The 17,135-nt window shown below is 41.1% G+C and overlaps 1 protein-coding gene across 2 annotated transcripts in view; it reads right to left on the minus strand.

The window, feature by feature from the left end:
* The window catches only part of LOC106583712 (uncharacterized), a 93,353-nt gene that overhangs the window by 2,398 nt on the left and 73,820 nt on the right, over positions 1 to 17,135 (minus strand). For both annotated transcript variants that reach the window (XM_082967686.1, XM_014168237.3), the window contains 18 exons: positions 14,365 to 14,472; positions 14,035 to 14,088; positions 9,220 to 9,273; positions 8,944 to 8,997; positions 8,460 to 8,513; positions 8,204 to 8,311; positions 8,018 to 8,071; positions 7,888 to 7,941; positions 6,086 to 6,247; positions 4,767 to 4,874; positions 4,361 to 4,468; positions 3,919 to 4,080; positions 3,046 to 3,207; positions 2,531 to 2,584; positions 2,279 to 2,386; positions 1,677 to 1,965; positions 1,198 to 1,385; positions 564 to 806 (listed from right to left, as the gene is read on the minus strand). In XM_082967686.1, coding sequence (XP_082823812.1) covers positions 564 to 806; positions 1,198 to 1,385; positions 1,677 to 1,965; positions 2,279 to 2,386; positions 2,531 to 2,584; positions 3,046 to 3,207; positions 3,919 to 4,080; positions 4,361 to 4,468; positions 4,767 to 4,874; positions 6,086 to 6,247; positions 7,888 to 7,941; positions 8,018 to 8,071; positions 8,204 to 8,311; positions 8,460 to 8,513; positions 8,944 to 8,997; positions 9,220 to 9,273; positions 14,035 to 14,088; positions 14,365 to 14,472 — 2,124 coding nt within the window. The remainder of the gene's footprint in view (positions 1 to 563; positions 807 to 1,197; positions 1,386 to 1,676; positions 1,966 to 2,278; positions 2,387 to 2,530; positions 2,585 to 3,045; positions 3,208 to 3,918; positions 4,081 to 4,360; positions 4,469 to 4,766; positions 4,875 to 6,085; positions 6,248 to 7,887; positions 7,942 to 8,017; positions 8,072 to 8,203; positions 8,312 to 8,459; positions 8,514 to 8,943; positions 8,998 to 9,219; positions 9,274 to 14,034; positions 14,089 to 14,364; positions 14,473 to 17,135) is intronic.

A 17,135-nucleotide genomic window follows, 5' to 3' on the forward strand; every position in this document is an offset into this window, starting at 1 on the left:
AGAGATGATATTGTTAGAGGACAGGGCTGATATTGTTAGAGGACAGGGCTGATATTGTTAGAGGACAGAGATGATATCGTTAGAGGACAGGGCTGATATTGTTAGAGGACAGAGATGATATCGTTAGAGGACAGAGATGATATCGTTAGAGGACAGAGATGATATCGTTAGAGGACAGAGATGATATCGTTAGAGGACAGAGATGATATTGTTAGAGGACAGAGATGATATTGTTAGAGGACAGAGATGATATTGTTAGAGGACAGAGATGATATTGTTAGAGGACAGAGATGATATTGTTAGAGGACAGAGATGATATTGTTAGAGGACAGCAGACACTGACTGAATGGACATGTTTGTGACTATATGGGTCTGCCACACCAAATTTACAGCATTCACTGCCTCAATAATTAATCCCACGAGACTGCAATGTTGAAGGAGTTTGTGTGTATGTGTATGTGCGTGTGTGTGTGTATATGTATGTGTGTGTGTGTGTATGTACATGTGTGTGTGTGTGTATATGTATGTGTGTGTGTGTGTGTGTGTGTTTTTCGTCCTCTCACCGTGCAGCCGTCCTGCATGACGGTGTACGTGAAGCGGCTGTTTCCCTCGGCCCTGATCTCCACATCGTTGGAGCCCTGGAGCAGCACAGCCTTCTTCAGGTTGCCCGTGGCCCCGTCCATGTAGGCCACACTGTTCTTGCAGTGGTAGGTGAGGTTCTGGCTAGCCTCGGTGGATAGCAGCCGCAGGAAGGTCATCTGGATGCTGGCCGTGTTGGCAGCCAGGCTATCATCGCCATAGCTGAACTGTAGAGGGCAGCGGAGAGAGAGCAGGGGAGACAGGAAGGTTAAATCCAGTACAATGATGTAGAATTATAACCATGTCTATAGTTAAAACTAGTGAAAGAGGAGGGGGAGACAGGGAGGTTAGGACCAATGTGATAATTATATACTGTATGATGTCTGGTTAAAACTAGAACCAAAAATGTAGCAAACTTCTTCTGACTGGTGGCATCGATTGAGAATATAAAAAGGGAGATATGTGTAAGATTCAACCCTTTAAATTCACTGCCAGTTTTTTAAAAACTTGACCAAGGGCAGAGATTGAATCTGAGACTGAAGAGGGAATTTGTATTTTGTATTCATTATGATCAAAATCGTATAATGAGGATAGAAGAGCGATTGAATCGTGACTCACGTGGAATCCTCCGTTCATGGTCTCCCCGAACCAGACGTGTTTGGCAGCCTTGCTCTTGCTGGACCACCAGTTCTTCTTGGGGATGCTGGCAGGCTTGGGGTAGACGCAGGACTCTCCAGTCTCCATGTTACAGTAGACCTTGATGGCATCTATGGTGCAGCCCTGGTTAGGGTCGATCCAGTACTCTCCTGCAGACAGACGGAGGAGACAGGTCACATTCAATCAGTAGTACTTCCTATGTAACTATAATACACCTGGTCATATTTATTTTGAACACTATAGAACCTTCCAGATTTCCTCGTGAGCAAAGAGTTTTTCCCGATCTAATCAGTAGGGGTAGGAGTTTAACCTCACCACATCACCTGACCATACCAGGAGAAACTTTAGGACCCCAAGTTTTTCCTGGTCAAGTCATGTTGGTCTATAAAACTCTTGTCCCCTAACAAAGAGGCAATCTTCGCTCCTATCCCGTCACTCACCACTCTTCCAGTCAGGGTGGCACAGCTTCAGGTCTCTGCAAGTACGTGCAGGGTTCTTCTTGGAGCCCTCAGGGGAGCGGATGTTCTCAATCTGGTTGTTGAGAGACTTGAGTGTGGCGTCCACCTCGGCGTCGTGCGTCCTCAGGTTTCCGGAGGCCTGGTCGGCCCTCATGTACCTCAGGGGATCGGGGGATTTCTCAGGCTGAGACAGGCCAGCGAAGGCAGACATGTCGATACCAGGGCCGGGAGGACCAGGAGGACCAGGGGGTCCGGAGTTTCCAGGGGGACCCTGCGATACACAGATACCAAGATGCTAGACTACAAGGTACAGGTGATGTATTGCTACCAGCGCAGGTATTACAGAGGAGGAAAAACACAGAGCAAAGAGGAGTTAAAGTACAGGTAGCATCAAGTGTTCATATGGCTGGCTGCCATCTCAAATGGCACCCTGTTCCCTAGGGCATTACTTGGACCAGAGCAAAGGGAGCACACTGTATTGGAAATAGGGTGTCATTTGAGATTGGCACCAAGTCACCTACTGCTCTGTGAACTTTTGATGATCCTTAAGATACAGTAAGTTGAGAGATGAGAACGATACTCACAGAGGGACCAGTCTCTCCAGAGCGACCACGGGGTCCGGGAGGTCCGATGGGGCCGGGCATACCGTTGGAACCATCCTTTCCAGAGGGACCAACAGGTCCGGGGGGTCCCTAAACAGAACACGCGCAAGGATTCAGATGTACTGTTACTGTATACTACAGCTCTGCCTGCCATGCTCTTTGGTTGACAATGAATAAGACAGGTACCTCTCAAAACCCTGTGTTAGACTTTTTACTGCTTTTGTCTATACTCACTCTTGATCCACTTGGTCCGGCAGGTCCAGATGCACCCTGGTCTCCAGCTTGACCCTGTGGTGAGACACAAGTCAGACAATGTCTAGGATATACACAACTTCAGATAAAGGGTACAATGAGATGTTTAGGGTATAGAGAGAATGTGAGGTACTGGAAGATTAGGGGTACAGGAAGATTAGGGGAGCAGAAAGATTAGGGGGTACAGGAATATTTGGGGTGCAGGAAGATTAGGGGTACAGGAAGATTAGGGGTACAGGAAGATTAGGGGTACAGGAAGATTAGTAGTGCAGGAAGATTAGGGGTACAGGAAGATTAGGGGTACAGGAAGATTAGGGGAGCAGGAAGATTAGGGGTGCAGGAAGATTAGAGGTACAGGAAGATTAGGGGTACAGAAAGATTAGGGGTACAGGAAGATTTGGGTGCAAGAAGATTAGGGGTGCAGGAAGATTAGGGGTGCAGGAAGATTAGGGGTAAAGAGAGATTAGGGGTACAGGGAGATTTGGGGGGGTACTTACGGGAGGTCCAGGCAGACCCTGCAAACCAGTGAATCCTCTGTGTCCCTTCTGTCCTCTCTCACCACCCTCTCCAGCCTCACCCTTGTCTCCACGGGGTCCTTGGGGTCCAGCCATTCCTCTGGCTCCAGCAGGCCCGGCAGGTCCAGCTGGTCCTTGAGCTCCCTAGAGAACAGCCAAGAGACGGACACAGGGTTAGGACGGGTTGCAATACATTAGTATCTGAGTAAACTCAATTACATGTCCGTTATATCAAAGAAAGTTAATGGATTAATGCATATATTAATATGCAAGTGGACTATCACATATCCAGTATATCCTGGAAATAGAAATGGACTGAAAAACTCAACTTCATGTCCTGGCGTCGTGTACTATAGGGGTTCTACGGGCTGTAAACGGTGGTGCCATGGGGATGTTGAGGGGTGTTATAGGGGTTCTACGGGGTGTAAACAGGGGTTCCATTGGGATGTTGAGGGGTGTTATAGGGGTTCTACGGGGTGTAAACAGGGGTTCCATTGGGATGTTGAGGGGTGTTATAGGGGTTCTACGGGGTGTAAACAGGGGTTCCATGGGGATGTTGAGGGGTGTTATAGGGGTTCTACGGGGTGTAAACAGGGGTTCCATGGGGATGTTGAGGGGTGTTATAGGGGTTCTACGGGGTGTAAACAGGGGTTCCATGGGGATGTTTAGGGGTGTTATAGGGGTTCTACGGGGTGTAAACAGGGGTTCCATGGGGATGTTGAGGGGTGTTATAGGGGTTCTACGGGGTGTAAACAGGGGTTCCATGGGGATGTTGAGGGGTGTTATAGGGGTTCTACGGGGTGTAAACAGGGGTTCCATGGGGATGTTTAGGGGTGTTATAGGGTGTATACTCACAGCCTCTCCCCTGTCTCCCTGCTTGCCGGTGGGGCCGACAGGGCCGGGGGAACCATTAGCTCCTGGGGCGCCAGGAGCACCAGCAGGACCGGTGTTACCGCGGTCACCCTTGATTCCAGTGGCTCCATCTCTACCAGGGGGTCCATCAGAACCAGCGTTGCCCTGAGAGACAATTACACATTGTTTAATATCAGAAGCATCAAACGCATAATTAGTGATCCACTTAATCATGACAGTGAGTTAACGTACTGTACTGCAGGAATAGAGTTGACAATGAGAGGCCATATTGGGGACACTGTGCTGCATTGAATGGCACACTATTCCCTATATAGTGCACAACATTTGACCAGAGCCCTATGTGGACCCTGTTCCAAAGTTGTGCACTATAGAAGAAATAGGATGCCATTTCAGATACAACCCATGTTATGGGACAGACACTGACCTCTCTACCGGGCTCTCCAGCGGGTCCAGTCAGTCCAGGGGGCCCCACAGGGCCAGGGGGCCCACGGTCTCCGCTTCCACCAGGAGATCCTTGTTTACCAGGCTCACCCTGGGGAGATGGACACAGGCTAGTTGGAGGACCACCGGTAGGGGTTGACACTCATCTAATCAATAGTCATATTTCCACTGATCATTTTCTTTGAATATCCATCTATCCATTCTTATTTGAAATTGGGTGGGGTGGGTACAAGGCACTTGACTGTACAATATTATTTTGTCATGAATGAATAAATGATTGTCAACCGCCTTTAGCAACTGTATAACAATTAATCAATCAATCATTTATTGATTAATCAATGTGTAAATTGATTCTAACTGTAATCTAATATAATGTGTATGTGACTTACAGAGGGTCCTGGCAGGCCAGGGAAACCTCTCTCTCCACGCTGTCCTGGAAGACCAACAATACCACGCTGTCCAGCCAGACCTGAAGGACCTGAAGGCCCATCGGGACCCTGGGAGGATGAAGAGAGGAGGAGAAGAGGAGAGGAGGAAGACAGGAGGAGAGGAGGAAGACAGGAGAGGAGGAAGACAGGAGGAGAGGAGGGAAGAGAGGAGGAGAGGAAGAAGGAGGAGATGAGGAAGTGAAGGGGAGAGGATGAAGAGGAGGAAGAGAGGAGGAAGAGAGGAGGAGAGGAGCAAGTGAGGAGGAAGACAGGAAGTGAGGAGGAAGTGAGGAGGAAAACAGGAAGTGAGGAGGAGAGGAAGAGGTGAGGAGGAAGACAGAAAGTGAGGAGGAGAGGAGGAAGTGAGGAGGAGAGGAGGAAGACAGGAAGTGAGGAGGAGAGGAGGAAGTGAGGCAGAAGACAGGAAGTGAGGAGGAGAGAAGGAAGAGAGGGGGACAGTGTTATTATCAAGAACCTCAACAAAAAAACAAGAAACATTTTTTTTTTGACTGAATAGCAAGAACAAGTATTTTGTGTGCACTGTATCCTACTCTCCTCCACTTGTGTGATTCAGACCAGAGAGGAACAGTGTGTCTTATGTCTGTTCTTTGTGCTTGCCTATCTAATTTCAGTAACTCTCAGCTGCCAGTTCAGTGCTACTCAGGGGCAAATTGTAGGTGTGTAAGTGCAAAGTAAAAGCCTTGGCCTCTCTGCCATCATGTCTCTGTCCAGGGGAAGGCTACAGGTGCTATTAAGGTCCCGGCAGACAGCAGTGTGGTTAGTCTGGTTATTGGGTCAGTGATGAACACACACTTACAGCTATGTGTTATGATGGGGATGAGGGAGTAGTGTTGTTGTCTGTCATAATGGGCCTTTCTTTCATTCCCTGGACTAATGTCCATGCCCATGGGTTGGAAGTAAACAAGAGAGACTTTTTTGGAAATAAAGCCAGTCTGGTTTTATAGCTGCAAAACTTCAGATGTATTTCAGTGTTAACTTGGGTAATGAGGCTGTGTGGGGGCTTTGTCTGTAACATCACAATCTGTGGGAGTGCAGTGGACTAAATCACTTTAAATGTTGAATAAAGCATAAAGCCTGCAGGACCTTTAGTTGAGGATGGTATTGATGAAAGGTGAATTTACTGGGGACAGATAATTCAGCTTGTATTACCCCCTTTTCCTTAGTGGGGTGCTGGGCTGAATGAGAGTTATCAAGCCGTCCACTATGCCCCGGCTTGGTGCTTGGAGGACGGTACTGTAGTGATAAACAGGTGAACTTACAGGGGGACCATCCTCTCCAGCATCTCCCTTCTCTCCAGGGGCTCCAGCGGCTCCACGCAGCCCAGCGTCTCCCTGTCTGCCTGGGGGTCCACCGTCTCCACGCACACCCTTAGGACCATCTTTACCAGCAGGGCCAGAGGGACCAGCAGCACCAGGGTTACCCTACAGAGAGACACATGAATCAATCATTCAACAAATCAACCAATCAATCAACACTCAATCAATGAAACATCAATCAACCAATCAACCAAACAATAACCAATCAACCAATCAACCAATCAACCAATATAACCAATATAACCAATCAACCAAACAATAACCAATCAACCAATCAACCAAACAATAACCAATCAACCAATCAACCAAACAATAACCAATCAACCAATCAACCAATCAACCAAACAATAACCAATCAACCAATCAACCAATCAACCAATCAACCAATCACCAAACAACCAATCAACCAATCAACCAAACAATAACCAATCAACCAATCAACCAATCAACCAAACAATAACCAATCAACCAATCAACCAATCAACCAATCAACCAATCATAAAAACACAAAATAAACGACAGACAGACAGACAGACAGACAGACAGACAGACAGACAGACAGACAGACAGACAGACAGACAGACAGACAGACAGACAGACAGACAGACAGACAGACAGACAGACAGACAGAGACAGGAGCAGATCAATACTCTGTAGAATAACAACCATTCAGACTGAAACTGCCCAGACAGACAAGAGCAGGTCACAACCATTCAGACTGAAACTGCCCATAGATAGACAAGAGCAGGTCACAACCATTCAGACTGAAACTGCCCATAGACTGACAAGAGCAGGTCACAACCATTCAGACTGAAACTGCCCATAGACAGACAAGAGCAGGTCACAACCATTCAGACTGAAACTGCCCATAGACTGACAAGAGCAGGTCACAACCATTCAGACTGAAACTGCCCATAGATAGACAAGAGCAGGTCACAACCATTCAGACTGAAACTGCCCATAGACAGACAAGAGCAGGTCACAACCATTCAGACTGAAACTGCCCATAGACAGACAAGAGCAGGTCACAACCATTCAGACTGAAACTGCCCATAGATAGACAAGAGCAGGTCACAACCATTCAGACTGAAACTGCCCATAGACTGACAAGAGCAGGTCACAACCATTCAGACTGAAACTGCCCATAGACAGACAAGAGCAGGTCACAACCATTCAGACTGAAACTGCCCATAGACTGACAAGAGCAGGTCACAACCATTCAGACTGAAACTGCCCAGACAGACAAGAGCAGGTCACAACCATTCAGACTGAAACTGCCCATAGACTGACAAGAGCAGGTCACAACCATTCAGACTGAAACTGCCCATAGACTGACAAGAGCAGGTCAATACTCTGTAGAATAACAACCATTCAGACTGAAACACACTATAGTACTGATGAATGATTCTGTGCCCATCTGGTTATAGATCAAAAGGTCAGTACTCATTACACCTTCTGAATGACCATAAAAGTCAGAAAAGCATTACACCTGCTTGTACTGAAATATATCAGAAAACAATTGGAAAAACCTGGAATTACATAAAAGAGCTCATTCATTTTGGAAAATGTTAACCAACACTGTTAAACCCCCATTAAAACAATTCATTTTCTATTCCAGTCAAATCCAACACTTTTTACTAAATGACCAGTGTAACGAATCAGTATGATTTATTCTTCAATGCTCAGGTAGGGTGACAGAAGATGTGAGGGTTTGAGTTGTGTTGCTGACAGGTGGTTGTACTTACATTGGGACCAGGGGGCCCGACTCTGCCGGCAGCTCCAGGGAAACCAGTGGCACCCTGTTAGAGAGATAGAGGAAACATTAGAAACAATACAAAGCAGAAATGAAATATACAACATGAGATGTGTACTTACAGAGGGTCCCTGAGCACCGCGAGCACCTTTAGGTCCAGAAACGCCAGTAGGTCCCTGGAATGAAGGAAATTGATAGTCAGTTTTATGAAGAAATGTGAAGCAAGTAACTCCATCTGAATATTTCGTTAAAAAAATAACTACACTATATTTTTTTCTTTCAGGACAAAGTGAGTTATTGAAACGTACGGAAGGTCCAGGAGCTCCGGAGGGTCCCTGTGGTCCAGGGGCACCAGCGTCTCCCTTCTGTCCACCCTCTCCCTGCTCTCCCTTGACTCCGGGCTGACCATCAGATCCCTGGGGTGGGACACGGGGGAAAAGACTGCTCAGATAGCAGTTTGCTTCAACATACAACAAGCAGCTGGAGTTGGTCCTGGGCTGTTGATGGTAACACTGATAGTGAGAGAAAGTGCACGGACAGTACTGTCCTTGGGGTGGTACTTACAGGAGGCCCAGCGAAGCCAGCAGGCCCGGGAGGTCCAGTCTCACCCCTGTCACCCTGTTAGGAGAGAAGTGGACAGAGAGGTCAAGTTGAGCATCAACGACTTCCCTTGACATTTCCTTGTTCAAACAAGCATCATGTACTGCATCAAGTTCTGTGTTCACTTCATTGTTGATTCTGAGAGGTGGAGAGCATTAAAGGAAACAGCATTGCGAGTGAATGTAATTCTCGCCTCTGGATCAATACAGTAGCCTACAGACGGCAGTAATCCGATAGCAGTAAGGCCCTAATCAGGTAGCTTAGGAAAAGGGAAAACATAGGGAAAACATATTTCTGATGTAAGTACTATCTTATCCTAACTTGTGTGTGTGTGTGTGTGTGTGTGTGTGTGTGTGTGTGTGTGTGTGTGTGTGTGTGTGTGTGTGTGTGTGTGTGTGTGTGTGTGTGTGTGTGTGTGGTGGTGTGTGCGTGTGTCTGTGGTACTTACAGGAGCACCTCGGGCACCAGCAGCACCGGAAGGTCCAGAGGGACCAGATTCACCCTATAGGAGGAAACACAGAGGTCAGAGGTCAGTCACAGAGGTCAATCATACATCATACAGATATCACACCTTATATGGACTGTTTTATAATACCTAGGGGACACAGTAACCTCATTACAGGTGATATGGCTGTATGTGTATTTTTCTGATGTATCTAATACAAACATTTACTTAATCAATTAACCAATTAACTAGTACACAAGTTAAAAGATAAACACAGACCTTCTCTCCATTGGGACCAGCTGGGCCAGGAGGACCAATTGGACCAGTCAAACCCTAGACCATATAGAGAAAGAGAGGGAATAGAAGAGTAACAAAGAGAAGGTTCAGTATAGCTCTCCTTCTGCTGTTAATGTCCATGAACAATTTAACATGTGTATAGCTCTCCTTCTGCTGTTAATGTCCATGAACAATTTAACATGTGTATAGCTCTCCTTCTGCTGTTAATGTCCATGAACAATTTAACATGTGTATAGCTCTCCTTCTGCTGTTAATGTCCATGAACAATTTAACATGTGTATAGCTCTCCTTCTGCTGTTAATGTCCATGAACAATTTACCATGTATATAGCTCTCCTTCTGCTGTTAATGTCCATGAACAATTTAACATGTGTATAGCTCTCCTTCTGCTGTTAATGTCCATGAACAATTTAACATGTGTATAGCTCTCCTTCTGCTGTTAATGTCCATGAACAATTTAACATGTATATAGCTCTCCTTCTGCTGTTAATGTCCATGAACAATTTAACATGTGTATAGCTCTCCTTCTGCTGTTAATGTCCATGAACAATTTAACATGTGTATAGCTCTCCTTCTGCTGTTAATGTCCATGAACAATTTAACATGTGTATAGCTCTCCTTCTGCTGTTAATGTCCATGAACAATTTAACATGTGTATAGCTCTCCTTCTGCTGTTAATGTCCATGAACAATTTAACATGTATATAGCTCTCCTTCTGCTGTTAATGTCCATGAACAATTTAACATGTGTATAGCTCTCCTTCTGCTGTTAATGTCCATGAACAATTTAACATGTGTATAGCTCTCCTTCTGCTGTTAATGTCCATGAACAATTTAACATGTGTATAGCTCTCCTTCTGCTGTTAATGTCCATGAACAATTTAACATGTATATAGCTCTCCTTCTGCTGTTAATGTCCATGAACAATTTAACATGTGTATAGCTCTCCTTCTGCTGTTAATGTCCATGAACAATTTAACATGTGTATAGCTCTCCTTCTGCTGTTAATGTCCATGAACAATTTAACATGTGTATAGCTCTCCTTCTGCTGTTAATGTCCATGAACAATTTAACATGTGTATAGCTCTCCGTCTGCTGTTAATGTCCATGAACAATTTAACATGTGTATAGCTCTCCTTCTGCTGTTAATGTCCATGAACAATTTAACATGTGTATAGCTCTCCTTCTGCTGTTAATGTCCATGAACAATTTAACATGTGTATAGCTCTCCTTCTGCTGTTAATGTCCATGAACAATTTACCATATGTATAGCTCTCCTTCTGCTGTTAATGTCCATGAACAATTTAACATGTGTATAGCTCTCCTTCTGCTGTTAATGTCCATGAACAATTTACCATGTATATAGCTCTCCTTCTGCTGTTAATGTCCATGAACAATTTAACATGTGAGTGTATATATGATTGCTGAACGAATATTTAAATATGTTCAACGTTAAACAGTAGAGTGTTGACATCTTCAATGTGTTGGATATTAAACGGTAGACTGATTGATGTTATCAATGTGTTGGATATTAAACAGTAGAGTGGTTGATGTTATCAATGTGTTGGATATTAAACGGTAGAGTGGTTGATGTTATCAATGTGTTGGATATTAAACGGTAGAGTGGTTGATGTTATAAATGTGTTGGATATTAAAGGGTAGAGTGGTTGATGTTATCAATGTGTTGGATATTAAACGGTAGACTGGTTGATGTTATAAATGTGTTGGATATTAAACGGTAGAGTGGTTGATGTTATCAATGTGTTGGATATTAAACGGTAGAGTGGTTGATGTTATAAATGTGTTGGATATTAAACGGTAGAGTGGTTGATGTTATCAATGTGTTGGATATTAAACGGTAGACTGGTTGATGTTATAAATGTGTTGGATATTAAACGGTAGAGTGGTTGATGTTATAAATGTGTTGGATATTAAACGGTAGACTGGTTGATGTTATCAATGTGTTGGATATTAAACGGTAGACTGGTTGATGTTATAAATGTGTTGGATATTAAACGGTAGTGGTTGATGTTATCAATGTGTTGGATATTAAACGGTAGACTGGTTGATGTTATAAATGTGTTGGATATTAAACGGTAGTGGTTGATGTTATCAATGTGTTGGATATTAAACGGTAGACTGGTTGATGTTATAAATGTGTTGGATATTAAACGGTAGTGGTTGATGTTATCAATGTGTTGGATATTAAACGGTAGACTGGTTGATGTTATCAATGTGTTGGATATTAAACAGTAGACTGGTTGATGTTATAAATGTGTTGGATATTAAACGATAGTGGTTGATGTTATAGATGTGTTGGATATTAAACGGTAGACTGGTTGATGTTATAAATGTGTTGGATATTAAACGGTAGAGTGGTTGATGTTATCAATGTGTTGGATATTAAACAGTAGAGTGGTTGATGTTATAAATGTGTTGGATATTAAACGGTAGTGGTTGATGTTATCAATGTGTTGGATATTAAACGGTAGACTGATTGATGTTATCAATGTGTTGGATATTAAACAGTAGAGTGGTTGATGTTATCAATGTGTTGGATATTAAACGGTAGAGTGGTTGATGTTATAAATGTGTTGGATATTAAACGGTAGACTGGTTGATGTTATAAATGTGTTGGATATTAAACGGTAGTGGTTGATGTTATAAATGTGTTGGATATTAAACGGTAGACTGGTTGATGTTATAAATGTGTTGGATATTAAACGGTAGAGTGGTTGATGTTATCAATGTGTTGGATATTAAACGGTAGTGGTTGATGTTATAAATGTGTTGGATATTAAACGGTAGAGTGGTTGATGTTATAAATGTGTTGGATATTAAACGGTAGTGGTTGATGTTATAAATGTGTTGGATATTAAACGGTAGAGTGGTTGATGTTATCAATGTGTTGGATATTAAACGGTAGTGGTTGATGTTATCAATGTGTTGGATATTAAACGGTAGACTGGTTGATGTTATCAATGTGTTGGATATTAAACGGTAGACTGGTTGATGTTATAAATGTGTGGGATATTAAACGGTAGAGTGGTTGATGTTATCAATGTGTTGGATATTAAACGGTAGAGTGGTTGATGTTATCAATGTGTTGGATATTAAACGGTAGAGTGGTTGATGTTATAAATGTGTTGGATATTAAACGGTAGACTGGTTGATGTTATAAATGTGTTGGATATTAAACGGTAGAGTGGTTGATGTTATAAATGTGTTGGATATTAAACGGTAGACTGGTTGATGTTATAAATGTGTTGGATATTAAACGGTAGAGTGGTTGATGTTATAAATGTGTTGGATATTAAACGGTAGACTGGTTGATGTTATAAATGTGTTGGATAATAAACGGTAGTGGTTGATGTTATAAATGTGTTGGATATTAAACGGTAGAGTGGTTGATGTTATAAATGTGTTGGATATTAAACGGTAGACTGGTTGATGTTATCAATGTGTTGGATATTAAACGGTAGACTGGTTGATGTTATAAATGTGTTGGATATTAAACGGTAGTGGTTGATGTTATCAATGTGTTGGATATTAAACGGTAGACTGGTTGATGTTATAAATGTGTTGGATATTAAACGGTAGACTGGTTGATGTTATAAATGTGTGGGATATTAAACGGTAGACTGGTTGATGTTATAAATGTGTTGGATAATAAACGGTAGTGGTTGATGTTATAAATGTGTTGGATATTAAACGGTAGAGTGGTTGATGTTATAAATGTGTTGGATATTAAACGGTAGACTGGTTGATGTTATCAATGTGTTGGATATTAAACGGTAGACTGGTTGATGTTATAAATGTGTTGGATATTAAACGGTAGTGGTTGATGTTATCAATGTGTTGGATATTAAACGGTAGACTGGTTGATGTTATAAATGTGTTGGATATTAAACGGTAGTGGTTGATGTTATCAATGTGTTGGATATTAAACGGTAGACTGGTTGATGTTATAAATGTGTTGGATATTAAACGGTAGTGGTTGATGTTATCAATGTGTTGGATATTAAACGGTAGACTGGTTGATGTTATCAATGTGTTGGATATTAAACAGTAGACTGGTTGATGTTATAAATGTGTTGGATATTAAACGGTAGTGGTTGATGTTATCAATGTGTTGGATATTAAACGGTAGACTGGTTGATGTTATCAATGTGTTGGATATTAAACAGTAGAGTGGTTGATGTTATAAATGTGTTGGATATTAAACGGTAGTGGTTGATGTTATCAATGTGTTGGATATTAAACGGTAGACTGATTGATGTTATCAATGTGTTGGATATTAAACGGTAGAGTGGTTGATGTTATCAATGTGTTGGATATTAAACAGTAGAGTGGTTGATGTTATCAATGTGTTGGATATTAAACGGTAGAGTGGTTGATGTTATAAATGTGTTGGATATTAAACGGTAGACTGGTTGATGTTATAAATGTGTTGGATATTAAACGGTAGTGGTTGATGTTATAAATGTGTTGGATATTAAACGGTAGACTGGTTGATGTTATAAATGTGTTGGATATTAAACGGTAGAGTGGTTGATGTTATCAATGTGTTGGATATTAAACGGTAGTGGTTGATGTTATAAATGTGTTGGATATTAAACGGTAGAGTGGTTGATGTTATAAATGTGTTGGATATTAAACGGTAGTGGTTGATGTGTATAAATGTGTTAGATATTAAACGGTAGAGTGGTTGATGTTATCAATGTGTTGGATATTAAACGGTAGACTGGTTGATGTTAAAAGGCTGGGGGATATAGTGGATGATGATGATGATCACTCACTCTTGAACCGTCTTTGCCAGAAGCACCCTCAGGTCCCTTCTCTCCGTTGTCACCCTGTGGGACACAAACACAGTTATATTGGACTACATTATGATTAAAGGCATAGGGTAGGTTAACACATTATGAAATCACAACATCAATGACAATGTACTGTAAATAGAACTACATCATTTGTTGCCACTCCACATCATTACTGCTGTGCTGTGTTGCTTTCCTCCAGTGGATCTTGTTGCAAAGTTCATGGCTAGTGATCCCTTTCATGGCTTAGGTACGATTACCATGACTATGACTAGAACTAATATTAAGATGCTTCTTTCAAGTGCCACTCACTCTGTCTCCCTTAGGTCCGGGAATGCCTGAGGCTCCTCTCTCTCCGGGCATACCTTGCAGACCGGGGGGTCCCTGGGCACCCGATGCACCACCTGGTCCGATCGCGCCCTACAACACAAGACACACAACAGCTACTGTCAGCAACTGAATACACAACTAATAGCAACTCAGCAACTGGTAGAGGTTTTGATGGAAAACAACAGTAACACCCTGTGGAGTAGAACTGAAGAGATCTGAATAGAACAGAACAGAATAGAACAGAACTGAATAGAACTGAATAGAATTGAATAGAACAGACTAAAAAAGAACTGAATAGAACAGAACTGAATAGAACAGAATAGAACAGAATAGAATAGAACTGAACAGAAATGAAGAGAAGAGAACTGAAGAGATCTGAATAGAACAGACTAGAAAAGAATAGAACAGACTAGAACAGAAGTGAATAGAACAGAATAGAAGTGAATAGAACTGAATAGAACAGAATAAAATAGAATAGAACTGAAGAGAACAGAATAGAACAGAATAGAACAGAATAGAATTGAAGAAAACTGAATAGAACTGAATAGAACAGAACAAAACTGAAAAACATTTCACAGAAGCTCAATCCCCACAATGAGGAAACTGGCCTGTTCACAGTGATATTATTAATCAAAAGAAACCATATGAAATGCAAGGTGAATACTACCGAGTAGATAACTAGCTGAAAAGTATTTCCCAGCTTTGGCCACTGGGTATCAGCAGCACCTTCATTAAAGGTTTTAATTTTTCATCAGGACCTTCATTAAAAGCTTTAATTTTCAGTTTCCTTCGAGATATTGGGTGGTTTGAGAATATATATTTGAGAATGATCTGCGGACTAAATGAAGTTGTCCACTGCAACATGCATGCTCAAATTATGTATTTCGGAAGTTTATTTAGCAGGGACATTGTACAACAAAACTATAAGTCTCATAGCACTGAGAAAACATTTGTCGCACCAGATTTAGCTAAAAGCTAATTTCCATCTGTAGTCCCTAAAATATCTAGACATAGGTGAACTTCTAGACATGGAAACATTATTAACATCTAGACATAGGTGAACATCTAGACAAGGGAACATTACATACAAATAGACATGGAAACATTATTTACATCTAGACATAGATGAACATCTAGACATGGAAACATTATATACATCTAGACACAGGTTAACATCTAGACATGGAAAAATTATATACATCTAAACATGGAAACATTATATACATCTAGACACAGGTTAACATCTAGACATGGAAACATCATATACATCTAGACATGGAAACATTATATACATCTAGACATAGGTGAACATCTAGACATGGAAACATTATATACATCTAAACATGGAAACATGATATACATCTAGACATAGGTGAACATCTAGACATGGACACATTATATACATCTAAACATGGAAACATTATATACATCTAGACATGGAAACATTATATACATCTAAACATGGAAACATTATAACCATCTAGACATAGGTGAACATCTAGACATGGAAACATTATTTACATCTAGACATGGAAACATTATATACATCTAGACACAGGTTAACATCTAGACATGGACACATTATTTACATCTAGACATGGAAACATTATATACATCTAGACATAGGTTAACATCTAGACATGGAAACATTATATATATCTAGACATAGGTTAACATCTAGACATGGAAACATTATAACCATCTAGACATAGGTGAACATCTAGACATGGAAACATTATATACATCTAGATATGGAAACATTATATATATCTAGACAGGGAAACATTGTATACATATAGACATGGAACCATGATATACATCTAGACATAGGTTAACATCTAGACATGGAAACATTATATACATCTAGACATGGAAACATTAAATACATCTAGACATGGAAACATTATATACATCTAGACATAGGTTAACATCTAGACATGGAAGCATTACATACATCTAGACATGGAAACATTATGTACATCCAGACATGGAAACATTATATACATCTAGGCATGGAAACATTATATACATCTAGACATAGAAACATTATATACATCTAGACATGGAAACATTATATACATCTAGACATAGGTGAACATCTAGACATGGAAACATTATATACATCTAGACATGGAAACATTATATACATCTAGATATGGACACATTATATACATCTAGACATAGGTTAACATCTAGACATGGAAACATTATATACATCTAGATATGGAAACATTATATACATCTAGACATAGGTTAACATCTAGACATGGAAACATTATATACATCTAGACATGGAAACATTATATACATCTAGACATAGGTTAACATCTCGACATGGAAACATTATATACATCTAGACATGGAAACATTATATACATCTAGACATGGAAACATTATATACATCTAGACATGGAAACATTATATACATCTAGACATAGGTGAACATCTAGACATGGAAACATTATATACATCTAGACATGGAAACATTATATACATCTAGACATGGAAACATTATATACATCTAGACATGGAAACATTATATACATCTAGACATGGAAACATTATATACATCTAGACATAGGTGAACATCTAGACATGGAAACATTATATACATCTAGACATGGAAACATTATATACATCTAGATATGGACACATTATATACATCTAGACATAGGTTAACATCTAGACATGGAAACATTATATACATCTAGATATGGAAACATTATATACATCTAGACATAGGTTAACATCTA

The sequence above is a fragment of the Salmo salar genome, chromosome 22 (genome assembly GCF_965601325.2).
Source record: "Salmo salar chromosome 22, fSalSal1, whole genome shotgun sequence".
Taxonomy (NCBI): domain Eukaryota; kingdom Metazoa; phylum Chordata; class Actinopteri; order Salmoniformes; family Salmonidae; genus Salmo; species Salmo salar.